The sequence below is a fragment of the Oryctolagus cuniculus genome, chromosome 15, assembly GCF_964237555.1.
Source record: "Oryctolagus cuniculus chromosome 15, mOryCun1.1, whole genome shotgun sequence".
Taxonomy (NCBI): Eukaryota; Metazoa; Chordata; class Mammalia; order Lagomorpha; family Leporidae; genus Oryctolagus; species Oryctolagus cuniculus.
Window position 1 is genome coordinate 10955530 of NC_091446.1, and position 18317 is coordinate 10973846.

Consider the following 18317-nt stretch of genomic DNA (forward strand, 5'->3'; position numbering starts at 1 on the left):
GCTCCCTGCTAATCACCTGGGAAAAGCAGCAGATGGCTCAAATGTTAGGGCCCCTGCCACCCATGGGGGAGACCCAGAAGAAGCTCCTAGCTTCAGCCTGGCTCAGGGCTGGCCTTTGCGGCCGTCTGGGGAATGAACCAATGGACGGAAGATCACTCGCTCTCTGTCTCTCCCTCTGTGTTACTTTGACTTTCAAAATCAATAATCTCTAAAAAGAAATAAAGAAACATACCTGAATGGAGTTGAATTTTTCCAATAACACCTTCTACCAACCCCAAACAAACAGGATTCCAGGCAAGAAGTAGATCAGTAGCTGAAATAAAGTAAAAAACAGTCACGAGAAAATATTCACCAGGAAACATTAAAACAGTATATAAAAAATGATCAGTGTCCCCAAAAAGCAGTCATGAACATCAGAACTGAATAAGTGGCAACAAAGCATGAAACCTGAGGTCTGAACAAGGCTTCTGATGCAAGGACATTTACAGGGAGAGAACGGACATTCCAGATGCACTACCAGACGGGAAGCAGCACCCTGGCGCCCTGCAGTGGAGGAAAGAGGCCGCTACACGACAAGAGAGCAACTGAAGCTATTGCTGACAATCCTTCCCCAAAGTCTAAGTCCCAGACCCAAGAGAAGGCTTGAGAAATCACCAGAGCTGTCCACTTACTGGATCACACTCCAAAAACACCTGCCAGCAAAGATGCCTGTCCCAAGCAATGAAATCCAGAAAGCCACTGCCCTTGATATGACTTCTAGGGCAAGACCAACAGGGATCACTTCCACTTACTGAGAACCTACCACGCTCCAGGCATCTCAATCAGGGTTCCTCATCTAAACCACAAAACAGACATGATCTGGGTGACATTTTTCTCCTCAGTGAGAAATGAAACGGCACATAACTGGTACCATTCTGGACACACAGAAAAGCAGCAACTTCATTACACGGAGCCAGGCCTAGGGATGATGGGTCTGAATTCCCTTATGGAACCCAGGTAGCCACGGCTATCAAGTGGTGATAGCGCATGTAATAGCTGTGGTAGTTCAACAGCTGAAACAGATTAGCAAGAATGGAAAGAAATTTGCTCTTGGCAGAAAACCTAAATTACATTTTAATTATTACAATATCAATTTTATTTATTTATTTTTAAATTTATCTGACAGGTAGAGTTATAGACAGTGAGAGAGAGAGACAGAGAGAAAGGTCTTCCTTCGGTTGGTTCACTCCCCAAATGGCCGCCACAGCCGGTGCTGTGCCGATTTGAAGCCAAGAGCCAGGTGCCTCCTCCTGGTCTCCCATGTGGGTGCAGGACCCAAGCACTTGGGCCATCCTCCACTGCCCTCCCGGGCCACAGCAGAGAGCTGGACTGGAAGAGGGGCAACCAGGACTAGAACCCGGTGCCCATATGGGATGCCGGCGCCACAGGTGGAGGATCAGCCAAGTGAGCCATGACACTGGCCCCTAATTTTATTTAGTTTTAAAGATTATTTATTTGAAAGGCAGAGTTACAGAAAGGGAGAGGCAGAGAGAGAGAGAGTTTTCCATCCACTGGTTCACATCCCAAATGGCTGCAATGGCCAAGAAAAGGTCAGGCCAAAGCTAGGAGCTTCTTCTGAGTCTCCCACAGGGGTACAGGGGTGCAAGCATGTGGGCCATCTTCCGCTGCTTTCCCAGGCATATTAGCAGGGAGCCAGATCAGAAGTGGAACAGCAGGGACACGAATTGGTGCCCACAAGGGATTCTGGTACTGTAGGTAACAGCTTAGGCCACCGTACCACAGCGCCACCCCATGATTGTTTTTTCATATTTTTTAGGATTTATTTATTTATTTGAAAGTTAAGAGTTACACAGAGATAGATGGAGAGGCAGGGACAGAGAGAGAGGTCCTCCATCTCCTGGCCTATTTGCCAAGTGGCCACAATGGCTAGAGCTGTGCCAATCTGAGGCCAGGAGCCAGGAGTTTCCTCTGGGTCTCCCACATGGGTGCAGGGGCCCGAGGACCTGGGCCATCCTCCACTGCTTTCCCAGGCTACAGCAGAGAGCTGGATCAGAAGTGGAGCAGCTGAGACCCAAACCAGTGCCCACATGGGATGCTGTCACTGCAGGTGGTGGCCCCCCTAATTTTATTTGAATGAAACATAATACTCAATCTGTAATCTGCAGGGTGATTATATACCTAATGTTAGTTTAGGTTCCAAATGCATTGGAGTTTTGACTGTTACATCTTGAATGTCTTTGTAATGTATTCAATAAAAAGTTAACATTTTAATTTTTATTGAAAAAATTAAAAAGGAATTAAAAATTTTCTTTTGAGGGCTGTTACATACATTATCATTTCTAATCCTGACAACTCTTAGTAGAAGTCCCACTTTATGGCCAGCACCGTGGCTCAATAGGCTAATCCTCCACCTAGCGGTGCCGGATTCTTTCCCGGTTGCCCCTCTTCCAGGCCAGCTCTCTGCTGTGGCCCGGGAAGGCAGTGGAGAATGGCCCAAGTGCTTGGGCCCTGCACCCCATGGGAGACCAGGAGAAGCACCTGGCTCCTGCCTTCGGATCAGCACGGTGCGCCGGCCGCAGCGTGCCAGCCGTGGTGGCCATTGGAGGGTGAACCAACGGCAAAAGGAAGACCTTTCTCTCTCTCTCTCTCACTATCCACTCTGCCTGTCAAAAAAAAAAAAAAAAAAAAAAAAAAAAAGTCCCACTTTACTTTACATGTAGAAGGAAAAGGTGCTTAGGGAAGTAACATGGTCAAGTCACACAGTGGGTAGAGTAGGGCTGTAGTCACGCAGTTAATAGCTAGGTATGGGGCTGGCGCTATGGCATAGCAGGTAAAGCCGTAGCCTGCAGTGCTGGCAGACCATAGGGGTGCCAGTTCATGTTCCAGCTGCTCCATATCTCTCTGCTATGGCCTGGGAAAGCAGTAGAAGATGGCCCAAGCCCTTGGGTCCCTGCACCTGCATGGAGCTCCTGGCTTCGGATCAGCACAGCGCCAGGCATTGTGGCCAACTGGGGAGTGAACCAGCTGATGGACGAAGATCTCGATCTCTCTCTCTCTCCTTTCTCCTCTCTCTGTGTAACTCTGAATTTCAAATAAATGAATTTTTTTTAAAAAAAGCAAGTCTTTAACAACAACAACAAAAAAGCTAGGCCTACCTGCCTCATGTCATCTAAGCCATACGGCTACAGTAACTCTCTCAGAAACTGTATTTCAACAACCAGTAACAATTTTTAAATAATATAAGAGTAATACTACAGAGACAGACATTTGGCCTAGAAGTTAAGATACCTCTTGGGGCAACAACATCCTGTATGACAGTGACTTCCTGGGTTCCAGCCCCAGCTCCATCCTGATTCCAGCTTCCTGTTAACGCACGTCCTGGAAGGCAGAAGGTCTCTGCCACCCATGTGGGAGACCCAGATTGAGTTCCTAGCTCCTGGCTTCTACCTGGCCCAGCCTTAACTGTTGTAACCATTTGGAGAGTGAACCAGCATGGAAGATATCTGTGTGTGTCTGTCTGTCTCTGTCTCCTTCTCACCTGGCTATGTGCCTCTTAAATAAATTTTAGAAATAATAACGCTATAAAGTTAGAAAAAATGTACCACCTCATCCCACCACCAGGAGATAACTTACTATTTTGCTTATTATATTTCAGATCATGATGACTGTGTACATACCATAATGCAATACCACAGACAGTATCACATACCAAAAAACTGGAAGTCACTTAAATTCCCAAGAGTAAGGAAGTATTTCATTAAGTAGAAAATTATGCCACCATGAAGTTACAATTTTGAGTATTTCAAAGGCATGAGAAAATACTCATGACCCCAAAGAGGCTCCTGGCTCCTGATGGGTGCAGCTTCGGCCATTGCGGCCAACTGGAGAGTGAACTGGTAGATGGAAGATCTCTCTCTCTCTCTCTCTCTCTCTCCTTCTCTCTGTGTAATTCTTTCAAATAAATAAGTAAATAAATCTTTAAAAAAAAAAAAAGAAAAAACTGTCAACCAAGAATATTGTATCCTGCAAAGCTCTCATTTATGAATGACGGTGAAATAAAGACCTTCCATAACAAACAAATTGAAAGAATTTGTCACCACTAATCCAGCCTTAAAAAAAGATGTTTTAGGATGTGCTACACACAGAAACACAGAAGCATGGTCATCATTATGAAAGAAGGTGAAGGCCGAAAATCTCCCAGTGAAAATATAAAGGAAATCCAGAGTAAACAGTAGGAATATTTATGGGAAAAATGGCAGAGCAAAGTCGTTACTTATCAATAGTCACTTTGAATGTAGTAAATGGCCTCAACTCTCCAGTTAAAAGGTACAGACTGGCTGAATGGATTAAAAAAAAAAACAAATCCCATCTATTTGTTGCCTAGAAGAAACACATATCACTAACAAAGATACACACACACTGAAAGGAGGTAAAAAGATTCCAACCTAACAGAAACAAAGAGCTGGTGTAGTCATCCTAATATCAGACAAAATAGACTAACACAAAAACTGTTAAGAGACAAAGAAGGGCACTATATAATGATTAAGGGATCAATTCAACAGGAAGATGTGACTATAATAAATGTATATACAGTTACTTATAGGGCACCTGGCTATCTGAAAGAAATGTTAATGGATCTAAAGGGAGACAAAGACTCCAAAACATGGGGCTTTAATCCCCAAATTTCAGTAATGGACAGATCAACCAGACAGAAAATCAGCAAGGAAACAACAGAGTTAATCAGCACTATAGACCAAATGGATTTAATGGATATTTACAGAAGTTTTCATCCTACACTTGCTGAATACACATTATTCTCACCAGTACATGGAACATTTTCTAGAATAGACCACACGCTAGGCCATAAAGCAAGTCTCAGCAAATTCAAAAAAATCTAAATCATACCATACATCTCTCTGAACACAAAGGAATGAAGCTGGAAATCAGCAACTAAAGAATCTATAGAGCATATGCAAACACATGGAGACTGAACAATATGCTCCTGAATGAACAGTGGGTCATCAAAGAAATCAAGAGAGAAATCAAAAAATTTCTGGAAACAAATGAAGATGACAATGCAACATATCAAAACTTACAGGACACAGCAAAAGCAGTGTTAAGAGGAAAGTTTCTAGTAACTGGTACATACATCAACAAATTGGAAAGGCACCAATTCAATAAGCTATCAATGCATCTCAAGAATCTAGAAAAATAACAAACCAAACCCAAAACTAGGAGAAAAGAAATAATTAAAATCAGAGAATAAACAAAACAGAAACAAAAAAAATACAAAATATCAGTGAAATGAAGAGTTGGTTTCTTGAGAAAATAAACAAAATTGACACACATTGGCCCAACTAACCAAAAAAAAAAAAAAGAGAGAGAGAGAGAGAGAGAAAGAGAATGAGAAGACCCAAATAAATAAAATTAGAGATGAAAAAGAAACTGTAATAACACACTACAGAAATAAAAAGAGTTGGGGCCGACACTGTGACACAGTGGGTTAAAGCCCTGGCCTGAAGCACTGGTATCCCATATGGGTGCAGGTTCGAGTCCTGGCTGCTCTGATCCTGCTCCCCATCCACTTCCGATCCTGTTCTCTGCTATGGCGTGGGGCAACAGTCGAAGATGACCCAAGTCCTTGGGCCCCTGCACCCACATGGGAGACCCAGAAGAAGCTCCTGGCTTCAGATTGGCGCAACTGCAGCCTTAGGGGCCATCTGGGGAGTGAACCAGCAGATGGAAGACCTCTCTGTCTCTACCTCTCTGTAACTCTTTCAAATAAATAAAATAAATCTTAAAGAAATAAAAAGAATCATCAGAAATTACTACAAAGAGCTGTATGCCAACAAATTGGGAAACCTAGAAGAAACGGATAGATTCCTGGACACATTCAACCTACCTAAATGGAGCCATGAAGACACAGAAAACCTAAACAGACCAATAACCAAGACAGAAACTGAATCAGTAATAAAGAACCTCCCAAAAAAGAAAAGCCTAGGACTGGATAGCTTCACTGCTGAATTCTACCAGACATTTAAGAAAGAACTAACTCCAATTCTTCTCAAGCTATTCAAAACAACTGAAAGGGAGGGAATCCTCCCAAACTCCTTCTATGAAGCCAGCATTACCTTAATTCCTAAACCTGAAAAAGATACAACAGAGAAAGAGAACTCAGACCAATTTCTTTGTTGAACATAGATACATAGACCTAGCTTTTAGCTACGTGACTACAGCCCTGCTCTACCCACTGTGTGACTTGACCATGTTACTTTCCTAAGCACCTTTTCCTTACACATGTAAAGTGGGATTTCTACTAAGAGTTGTCAGGATTAGAAATGATAATGTAAGTAACAGCCCTCAAATGAAAATTTTTAATTCCTTTTTAATTCTTTCAATAAAAATTAAAATGTTAACTTTTTATTGAATACATTACAAACACATTCAAGATGTAACAGTCAAAACTCCAATGCATTTGGAACCTAAACTAACATTAGGTATATAATCACCCTGCAGATTACAGATTATTATGTTTCATTCAAATAAAATTAGGGGTTGCCACTGAGGTGCAGTGGGTTAAGCACCAGAATCCCACGTGAGCACTGGTTCAAGTCCCAGCAGGTGCACTTCTGATCCAGCTCCCTGCTATGGCCTGGGAAAGCAGCAGAAGAGGGCCCAACTGCTTGGGTCCCTGTACCCATGTGAGAGACCCAGAAGAAACTTTGGTCTGGCCCATTCCCAGCCATTGCAGTCATTTGGGGAGTAAACCAGCAGATAGAAGACTTCTCTCTCTCTCTCTGCCTCTCCCCCTTTGAAACTCAGCCTTTCAAATAAATAAATAAATCTTTAGAAAAAAAAAACTTGCAAATATTACCCCATGGTTACCTACAAAGATTATACCACAATAGATTTCTACCAGGAGCAAATGAAAGCGCTTGTTTAAAAGTACTCTTTCCAGCACTTGGACATTCTTCATTCTTCATCAATTTTGTTAATTTTATGACATCCCCTGCCTAACATGATGTTTATTTCCTTTCCATTGCTAGCAAGATTAATTTAATTATGAAATTGATTATGTTTCTCCTATACTTCCCTTGTTCATATAACTTTGGATCAGCGCAGCGCCGGCCATGGCGGCCATTTGGGGAGTGAATCAATGGAAGGGAGACCTTTCTTTCTGTCTCTAATTCTACCTGTCAAATAAATTAAAAAAAAAAAAAATAAGAATAGGAATGGGAGAGGGAGGAGGATGAAGGGTGTGTGTGTGTGTGTAGGTAGGACAGAAGAATCACTATGTTCCTAAATGTGTGTTTATGAAACACATGAAGCTTGTCTTCCTTAAATAAAAGGTTTCTGGGGAGGATGGGGGAAAACAAAGACCTTCACTTCTGACATGTCTGCAAATATTTTCGGTTAAAAAATTTTTTTTACTGGTACCAAAAGCTAAGTTTTAAAGTTTTATACACATCTTTCATTTTCATTATCTTGATGCTTGAAAAGTTGTTCCTCACCCATTATTAAGTATTTACAGATTTATCTCTGTTAATTTTCAAATACTTCACTCTAACTCCACCTAAAAAAAAAATACCCTGATTTTTTTCCCAAATAGTGAGCCAAAATGCCTGTCCCGGGCAGGCCAGGTCTCAACTTCTGTGAACACAGATGCACCCAGCTGAAACCACCCTGGACACCCCCCCCCCCCGGCCTAAGATAAACAGACCATGGTGTGAAGACTCTACCGTTTAGGTACCAGGTGAGCTCTAGGAAGAGAGAGGAGGAAGAAAACATTACAGATAAAGTACTCAGGGAGAGTTACATACAAGAGGAAACTCAGGCATAAAGACAGCAGCATGGAAAAAAATAATGTAGAGGAAAGAAGTACAAGGTTTGTTCTGGAATGTGTCCCATCACTGAAGAAAAACAAATCAAGGAACTGCCAGGAACCGGGCACAGATTCAGGCCTTGTATCAGGCTAAGATGATATAAAAATAAAAAGACAAACAGTCCAGATAACAGACCATTGAATACAATGGAGATCTGATGATAAGACTGGAAAAATAAACCCAGGCCAACTGTGGAGAGACCTGAATAAAAGATGCTGAGCCAGTCCTTCCTGGAGACACGCAAGCAGATGACTACAGTCGTGAATTCCATCACAAGGTTGATCTATGAACATTCATCTGAAAGTCAGGGTTTTTAATTGTTTGAGGGCCACTGTAAGAAATGCTTTTTACACGACTTAGTGAACACGTTCATGTAAGGGGTTTTCAAAAGGCCCACGGAGGGGCTGGCACTGTGGTGCAGCAGGCCAAGGTGCCACTTGCGATGACAGCATCTCATTATCAGAGTGCTGGTTTGAGTCCTGGCTGCTCGGCTTCCGCTCCAGCTTACTTGGCCCAAAACTTGGGCCCCTGCCACCCACGTGAGACCAGGATGGAGTTCCTGGCTCTGGTTTCAGCCTGGCCAAGACCCAACTGTCACAGCCAATTGGGGGATGAACCAGTGGATGGAATATTTCTCTCTTGCTCTTCCCCCAATTCAGCCTTTCAAATAAACCTTTCTTTTAAAACAATCATGGAAGGGTTGGCACCGTGGCATAGCAGATAAAGTCGCTGCCTGCAGTGCCAGCATCCCATATGGGCGCCAGCTCGAGCCCCAGTTCCAATCCAGCTCTCTGCTACGGCCTCTGAAAGCAGTAAAAGATGGCCCAAGTTCTTAGGCACCTGCACCAGCGTAGGAAACCCAGAGGAGCTCCTGGCTTCAGATGGCCCAGCTCCAGCCAGTGCAGCCATTTGGGATGTCAACCAGTGAGTGGAAGAACTCTGTCTCTGCCTCTCTGTAACTCTTTCAAATAATATTTAAAAAATTCATGGAAAATATATATTATGAAAAATTACGCATAGATTTGAAATTTTTGTGATAAAATAAACTTGCCTTTTAACTCCATTTTTTTTAAAGAAAGATTTATTTATTTGAAAGGTACAGTTACAGAGAAAGATAGAGACAGAGAGAGGTCTTCCATCCACTGATTCACTCCCCAAATGGCCACAACAACTGGGGCTGGGCCAAGCTGAGGCCAAGAGCTTCTTCCAGGTTTCCCACATGGGTACAGGGACACAAGGACTTGGGCCATCTTCCACTGCTTTCCCAGGCCAGAGCAGAGAGCTGGATTGGAAGTGGAGCAGCCAGGACTCAAACCAGTGCCCATATGAGATGTTGGCGCTGCAGGCCAGGGCTTTAACCCACTGTGCCATAGCACTGACCCCTTCAACTCCATTTTTACATGAATTCTTGAAGTAGCCTCATACTTGTCTATCATATTTGAAAGAATCTAGATAAATCAGCTAGAAAGTTATAGCATAAGTCTTGGCATGCCATGGAAGGTCACTGGAAAGAGCTCAGAGTGGGTCAGCAGTGGTGGGGAACACACAGGATATTTAACATGAGCCAACTCAAGGCAAGTTTTCTGAAGGACAGGAAAACAGCAAATAAAAGAGGACAGTGAAACATCTATTCTCTCCTGCGTAGAAGATGAGGACTGGGTAAAATGAGTAGGAGGGAAGAAGGTACAAAAGACAGAGCTAGAACAAAGGGCAGGTAAGGACCTCCTAACCCAATACCCTTTTGCATCTCTTACATGGATGAAACACATGAATGCATGACTCATCAGGGTAAGATGTTTAACTTAAAAATAAAATTACAGGGCCAGCGCCACAACTCACTAGGCTAATCCTCCGCAGCGCGCCGCCGGAGCAGCCATTGCGGGGTGAACCAACGGAAAAGGAAGACCTTTCTCTCTCTCTCACTGTCCACTCTGTCTGTCAAAATAAATAAATAAAATTATAGGATGCTGGTGCTGCAGCATAGCAGGTAAAGCTGCCACCTGCAGGGCTGACATCCCACATGGGCACCAGTTCAAGTCCTGGCTACTCCACTTCCAATCCAGCTCCCTGCTAATGTGCCTGGGAAAACAGAGGAAGATGGTCCCAGTGCTTGGGCCTCTGCATGTACTTGGGAGACCCAGATTAAGCTCCTGGTTCCTTACTATGGCCTGGCATAGCCCTGGCTGTTGTGGCCATTTGTGGAGTGAACCAGCAGATGGAAGATCTCTCTCTGCCTCTTTGTACTTCTATCTTTCAAATAAATAAAGCTTAAAAAAAAAAACTATAAAGATGACCTGTGCTGTGATCTAGTGACTAAAAATAAGTCACTGAGCTTTAAAGTCCAAAATGAGAACCAAGTAAACCCATTAGGACTGAGCTTGTGATGGGACAGTCAAGTGTCTAGGGGCCAGCACTGTGGTACAGCGGTTTAACACCCTGGCCTGAAGCGCGGGCATCCCATATGGGCGCCAGTTCTAGTCCCGGCTGCTCCACTTCTGATCCAGCTCTCTGCTATAGACTGGGAAAACAGTAAAAGATGGCCCAAATCCTTGAGCCCCTGCACCCACATGGGAGACCTCAAAGAAGCTCCTGGCTCCTGATCGGCGCAACTCCACCCATGTGGCCAATCGGGGAGTGAACCAGTGGATGGAAGAACTCTCTCTCTCTATGTAACTTTCAAATAAATAAATAAATCTTTTTTTTTTTTTTTTTAAGAATTATCTAAATACAAGAAAGGAAGGAGACACTAGAGGAGGAGGAGAAAGCACAAGAAGATGCCATAAAAATATCAAAGAAAACCTCAAAGAGGAAAGTAGATGTCATGTTTTCTATGTCTAGGAGAAAAAGATGAAAGGCTAAATATAGGAATGGAAAAGAAAAGCAGATAGGTGTATCAGATGGCCTTGACTTAGTAAAGCTAGGAGTCAAGGTCGTTTTTGTCTGTGCAAGTGGAAGACCTTGAAGGTTTGGGGTTAAAGGAAATTTGGAAAGTAGTTTGCAAACATCCCTCGTGTGTGTGCTTACATATATTTTTTTAACTCAGTGTTTTTAGAAAAAATTTTGTATAATGAAATCAGCATTAATAGCAGTGAAAAAATGGAACAGAAAACAGAAAAATCTCAGTGTAAAGAGAACATCTTTCTGTGCACTTTGTTTCTGGTGCATGTATACTTGCGTGTCTTCACAGGGCCATGACGTAAAACTTCTTACAAGGGGCCATAAACAACCAAAAACACTGTCCAACTTCTGGGTCACAGTTCATCATATCAATCAGGTTTGCAAATTACCTTGTTCAATTCCTCTGTGTTAACTTTTCAGATTTCTTAACCTATCAGTTTCTGAAAAGTCTTGGTTTTTAAAATCTCACACATCATGTATTTTTTTCCTATTTTCTGCTTAAGACTGGTTTTCATGTATACATAGATTCAGGAGTACTATATTTTCCTGGTAAACTGCTTTCAGGACATAATGGCTTTTATTTCAAATAACACTCTTCGCATTAAAGTCCAGTGTGTCCAACATTAATATGTGACAGCAATACATTAGGCATTAAATAAATATGGGGGCTGGTGCTGTGGCACAGCGGGTTAACGCCCTAGCCTGAAGCGTTGGCATCCCATATGGGCACCAGTTCTAGTCCCAGCTGCTCCTCTTCTGATCCAGCTCTCTGCTGTGGCCTGGGATAGCGGTAGAAAATGGCCCAAGTCCTTGGGCCCCTGCACCCATGTGGGAGACCTGGAAGAAGCTCCTGGCTTCGGATTGGCGTAGCTCTGGCCATTGCGGCCATCTGGGGAGTGAACCAGCTGATGGAAGACCTCTCTGTTTCTACATCTCTCTGTAACTCTTTCAAGTAAATAAATCTTTAAAAAAAAAAAAAAGAATAAATACGAACATTGCTAATCCAACCGTGTTACTTCTGACTGCTCCCAGCCTTGGGAACAAGGTCCAGGATCTCTGGAAGGGCTCGCAGGATCTGCAGTGCTGGTCCTTCCCACCCTCCGCCTGCATCCTCAGCCCGGCACTGGTCTCAGGGGGCCGGAACCGTGTGCAGGCTGGGCCTGGAATGTGGCTCCACCCACTCCTGCCTACTTTTCATTCCTGAAGCAGAACACATTCCTGGACACGTGCCCTGCTCCACCCACCCAGCAGAGCTGACCGCCTCACTCGGGTGGCTCCCCTGAACCCTGCACTCATTTGTCACAGCACCTTAGCTTGGCTTAGTTCACCTAATTATTGACCCGCAGTCTCCTAGACGGACCAGGAACTCATCGAGAGCAGGAAGCTAAACGAGACCTAATCGTAATTAGCTTTATGCTCCCAGTACACACTCCAAAACGATCAGGAACATCCGTGACATGGAAAGAACAGCAAGTTGAAGTCAGTTAATTTACACGAAATCACGGTGGAGAGGTTCAGTCTTTAAAGTGGCAAAAGGTAAAGCCATCTTGTCAGGTAGGAAGTTAGGAATTAGCCTATGGGTGGGGAGGGGTGAACCCGAGGAAACAAAAGGTAAGTCCACCTCGGAAGTGGCCCAGTGTTTTGTACTACCAAGTCCTGCCCATACGTGGTCTCAGCTTCCCCTGCCAAGGAAAGCCCCCCAGAAGAATCTTCCCTACTCAGCACCGAACTGTTTCCCAGCCTGACAACGCTGGCAAGAAAACCTTCATAGCTTTCCCAAGGAAGGCTCCTCTGCCCGCTGCCAGGCGGGCTCTCCAGTCTGACAGCGCTGAGTGGTGAAACCCTGGGAGGAATTTTTCCTTATCCATACTCAGCAAATCCTTTGTCCTGGAGGAGGAGGAGGAGGGGAAGGAAAATGGTGGGAGGAACTGGACTCTTCCCCTTCTAAGCTCCAGTCTGAATACAGACTGCGCACTCCGCTCTCAGCTCTTTCCTGAGCTGCCCGCCTGCCTGTCAGCTGTGTTCTCTCCATTAAACCACGTAACCTTGCCTTCCCCAGTCTGAATGACTGGACACTCTGATTCTGTCCCATCCATCTTGACGGATGCCCTACCCCATCACACCTTGCTACCTTGCTTACTGCTCTTCTGTCTCACGGCTGAATTCTTTCTTGCATCAAGACAAGAACCCATCCCACCCACTACCGCTAACAATCTGATCTATTTCAGATACGACCTCAAGGCTGGCAGATAAAGTGACTGCCCAGCTAACATCAGAACACAGATTTTCACTCTTTATAGGACTCTCACTCTTCTTCAAGGTTAATTTTGACACCGATACTTTTGATTTCATCAACTTCTGCTTTCTCTTCCTCTTTGTCTTTTTTAAGACTTTATTTATTTGATAGGGAGAAACAGAGAGAAGAGTCTTCCATCTGCTGGTTCACTCCCCACTGGCCACAATGGCCACAGCTGGGCCCATCTGAAGCCAGGAGCTTCCCCCAGGTCTCGTGGAGACAGGGGCCCAAGCACTTGCGCCATCTCCTACTGCTCTCCTGGCTCCTGGCTTCGGAAAGTTGTAGCTCCAGCCATGGCAGCCATCTGGGGGGTGAACCAATCAATGGAAGACTTCTCTCTCTCTCTATTTTTCTCTCTGCCTCTGTCTCTCTACCACTCTGCCTTTCAAAAAATAAAATAAATCTTTTTAAAAGAAAAAATGAAAGAATGAGGCTGAAGAACTCAATGGGGACCAAGCCAGGAGACCAAAAGATAGCTACTCGGGATTCCTTTCCTCAGGCAGAGCAGATCTGCACGTGAGAGAGCGTTAGGGAAGTGTGTAGACACAGCGATAGGGAAGTGTGTAGACACAGCGTTAGGGAAGTGTGTATATGTGGCCCTGAGAAGGCAGCCTGAAGCCAGAGATCCAGGTGACAGATAAAAATGTGTCAAGTGGGCCCAGGGATGGCTCTAGAATTAGAAAGCTGGAGAGTCAAGACACTCATATGTGCTATGGACAGAGATTTTGTCTGATGTCTTGGTGAAGAATCCTAGCTCTACTGCACGCTCTGAACCGACTTTTTTTTTTTTTTTTTTTTTTTTTTAATATAGGCAGACTGGACAGTGAGAGTGAGAGAGAAAGAGACAGGTCTTCCTTTGCCTTTGGTTCACCCCCAAGTGGCTGCTGCAGCCGGTGCACAGCGCTGATCCGAAGCCAGGAGCCAGGTGCTTCTCCTGGTCTCCTATGTGGGTACAGGGCCCAAGGACCTGGGCCATTCTCCACTGCAGTCCTGGGCCACAGCAGAGAGCTGGACTGGAAGAGGAGCAGCCGGGACAGAATCCAGCGCCCCAACCGGGACTAGAACCCGGGGTGCCGGCGCCGCAGGCGGAGGATTAGCCTATTGAGCTGAGGCGCCAGCTTCTGAATCCCTCTTAACTCCAGTTTCCTTTCTTGTAAATGAGAGCTTTTACAGGGTTTTCATCTGGATAAATGAATTATTTGAAAGTGCCCCGCACAACGTGTGTCATGTAATAAATAACTTTCCGTCCATCAAGTCAGGAAATCATACGCATTCAAAACTCCAGGTTCTAGTGCCGCTGTTTGGTGCAGAGGTTAAGATGCCTGCCCCTCACAGCAGAGTAACTGGGTTGGATTGCCAGCTTCACTGCCAACTCCAGCTTCTGGCTAATGCACACACTGGGATGGGATAGTACACGGCTCAAGCATGCCACCAACACAGGAGATCTGGGTTGTGTTCCTGGTGCCAAAAGCAGTCTGACCAACCCTGACTGTTAGGGGCATTTGAGCAGTGACCCAGTGGATGTGAGATCTGACTCTCTGCCTCTCTAATACATACTTTAAAAAAACCCTCCAGGTTCCTACTTCAATTTCTCCATAGATGTTTTATTTTAAAAATCAATACATGACTTAAAAGAAAACAAAAGTATTAAAGAAAAAATTTCAATATGCTTATACTTACTAAAATTTATGGTAGGGCTACAATTCCTAAAAACCTTCTCCAATAGATGCTTCATGAAAATATCATTTTTAAATTTTAATTTATATAAAAGGAAGAGAGAGTGCCGGCGCCGCGGCTCACTAGGCTAATCCTCCGCCTAGTGGCGCCGGCACACCGGGTTCTAGTCCCGGTTGGGGCGCCGGATTCTGTCCCAGTTGCCCCTCTTCCAGGCCAGCTCTCTGCTGTGGCCTGGGAGTGCAGTGGAGGATGGCCCAGGTGCTTGGGCCCTGCACCCCATGGGAGACCAGGAAAAGCACCTGGCTCCTGGCTCCTGCCATTGGATCAGCGCGGTGCGCCGGCCGCAGCGCGCCGGCCGCGGCGGCCATTGGAGGGTGAACCAACGGCAAAGGAAGACCTTTCTGTCTCTCTCTCTCTCACTGTCCACTCTGCCTGTCAAAAAATAAAAAAATAAAAAATAAAAAAAAAATAAAAGGCAGAGAGACAGAAAGATATCTCCCTTCTGCTGTTCACTCACCAAATGCCCACTATAGCTGAGACCAGGCCTGGCCAAAGGCAAGAGCTGAGAACTCAACCTGAGTCTCCCATGTGGGTAGCAAGACCCAACTACTTGAGCCATCCCAGGATGGACATTAGCAAGAAGCTGGAATCCAGAGAGTGGAGCGAGGACTCAAACTCTGGGACTCTGATGTGAGATGCAGATGTCACAAGTAGCCTCTTAACCACTATCTATGCCGAACATCCACCCCATAGTATTATCTTAATGCCTAGATGTGCCCCCTGAACACTGTTTTCTCAGAATTTGTAACACTGATGTGCAGCTCTGATACAGTTCAAACCTGGGTATGCAGTCTCATTACCAACAACCCAATTATCGTCCAAATGGCAACCAGCTTCCTTCTCTCCTTAAACTCTCCATGTGGGAGAGAGGGAGAATCTAGAAGAGGTAGAGTTTAAGAGGAGGTAAACCGTGCTTGGGAGAGACAATGACATTGGTAAACTTCCGTTACAGATATGAAAATAAGTACAGAGTCCCAAGTTTGGTGAAACCACAGAACATAAACAGAATGCATAACTTTCTTGTTCAACTTGTGTTTATAGAGAGATCCCATCTGCTGATTCGTTCCCTAAATGCCTGCATTAGCTGGGGCTGGCCATCAGGTCTCCTATGTACATACCAGGAACTAATGACTTGACTATCACCACTGCCTCCCAGGCTCTGCATCAGCCGAAAGCTTGAGTCAAGAGCCAGAGCTGGGTATGGAACCCAGGTGTTTGGATACATGAGTGTCTTAATCAGCATTTCAACTGCTAGGTCAACCACTTGCCCCAGTATTCATTTATGTACACATCTGAAAGGCAGCATCAGAGAAAGGGAGGAGAGACAGAACTATTTTTCATCCACTGTTCACTCCTCAAATGGTCACAACAGCCAGGAGCCAATAACTCCATCTGGGTTCCCACGTGGGTGACAGGGGCCCACGCACTTGGGCCATCCTCTACTGCCTTTCCAGAAGCATTAATGGGAAGCTGGGGCCAGCACCGTGGCTCAATAGGCTAATCCTCCACCTAGCGGTGCCGGATTCTTTCCCGGTTGCCCCTCTTCCAGGCCAGCTCTCTGCTGTGGCCCGGGAAGGCAGTGGAGAATGGCCCAAGTGCTTGGGCCCTGCACCCCATGGGAGACCAGGAGAAGCACCTGGCTCCTGGCTTCGGATTGGCGTAGCGTGCCGGCCGTAGCAGCCATTTGAGGGGGTGAATGAACGGAAGGAAGATCTTTATCTCCGTCTCTCTCTCTTACTGTCTAACTCTGCCTGTCAAAAAAATAAAATAAAATTTAAAAAAAAAATGGGAAGATGGATCAGAAGTATAGCAGCTGGAACTGGAACCGGCACTCCCACATGGGATACTGGTGCTTCAAGTGGCAGTTTAACCCGCTGTGCCACACAGTGGCTCCAGAATGCAACAGAAAGATGTCTGACAAAATCTGAGTTATCTAATTAAAAACAGAGAAAGGCATAAGAGGGGAAAAAAGAAAAAAGCATGATAAATTGAAAAACTAAATACATGATAGAAATAATTCCTAATATATGAAAAATTATAATAAATGTAAACAGTTTCAACTAGCCAACTAAAAGACTGTCAACACCTTTGTCCCTTTGTTTAATCCTATGGCTATTTTGTTAACCATTATACACTATGGCCTAGCACAGTGCTTGACAGGTAAGAGGCACTCATTCAAAAATTACTGATTCAAATAGATAAATGAATAAAAATGAGTTTTCATTGTTTTTAAAGGAGCCTTAAAATACCAGTCTTTCCGTATACTTAATTTTTTAAAATGTGTTTATTTTTACTTATGTACAATGTAGAGCAACAGCAACAAAGAGAGGTACACACAGCAGGGTGCAATTAGCAGGAAGTTGGAATCAGAAGTGGAGCCAGGGCTCAAACCCAGGCACTGGTACGGGCTCTGTGCATCCCAAATGGTGTCTTAACTGCTATGCCAATTACCTGCCCCAGTATAGCTACTTTTAATAATAAAAGCACTAATCTTTCTCTTTTATAAAAAATTTATGAAAAAAATTTATTTATGCAGCCAGTACTGTGATGCAGGTCAAGCCCTCACTTGAGGCACCAGCATCCCATATGGGTGCCAGTTCAAGTTCTCACTGTTCCACTTCTGATCCAGCTCCCTGCTAATGGCCTGGGAAAGCAGCAGAAGATGGCCCAAGTGTTTGGGCCTCTGAACCCATATGGGAGACCAGGAAGCAGCTCCTGGCTCCTGGCTTTGGAAAGACCCAGATTCAGCCATTGTGGCCACTTGGGGAGTGAATCAAGAAGATGGAAGATCTCTCTCTCTCCCTCTGTCTGTAACTCTGCCTCTCAAAGAAATATTAAAAAAAAGATTTATTTATATTTATTTATTTGAAAGGCAGAATTAAAGAAACAGAAAGAGAGAGATCTTCCATGCCCTGGTTTATTCCCCAAATATCCACAACAGCCAAGCTGCGCCACGCTGAAGCCAGGAGCCTGGAACTCCACCCAGGTCTTCAACGTGGGTAGCAGGGATTCAAGGACTTGGATTACCTTCCTCTGTTTTCCCAGGCACATTAGCAAAGAACTGGATTGGAAGTAGAGCAGCCAGGACTCAAAACCAGGCCCAGCAGCAGACAGCAGCTTAAACCACCGCGCCATAATGTAGACCCCAAAAGCACTTATCTTTCAATAAATATAATAAAAGATAACTATATGATTTCTTACAATAAAAGACTTAGCTGAAATTTCGGGTAGGGACAGGCATCTGGTCTAGAGGTTAGGATCCCACATAAGATGCCCAGGTCCTTTATCAGAGTGCATGGGTTTGATTTCTGGTGCTGGCTCCTGACTCCAGCCTCCTGCCAATGCAGACCCTGGGAGGCAGCAGATGATGGCTCAAGTAATTGGATCCCTGTCACAAGGGAGACCTGGATTGAGTTCCCAGCTCCTGGCTTTGGCCTGACCCATCCCTGGCTGCTGCGGCATTTAGGGAATAAGCCAGTGGATGGCGCTCTGTCTATATACAT

The 18317-nt window shown here is 44.8% G+C and overlaps 1 protein-coding gene across 1 annotated transcript in view; it reads right to left on the reverse strand.

The window, feature by feature from the left end:
• Window positions 1-18317, reverse strand: part of INPP5F (inositol polyphosphate-5-phosphatase F) — a 108844-nt gene that overhangs the window by 71740 nt on the left and 18787 nt on the right. Inside the window, exon 2 of the mRNA XM_051823686.2 lies at window positions 233-313. Within this exon, the coding sequence (XP_051679646.2) occupies window positions 233-313 (81 nt within the window). The remainder of the gene's footprint in view (window positions 1-232; window positions 314-18317) is intronic.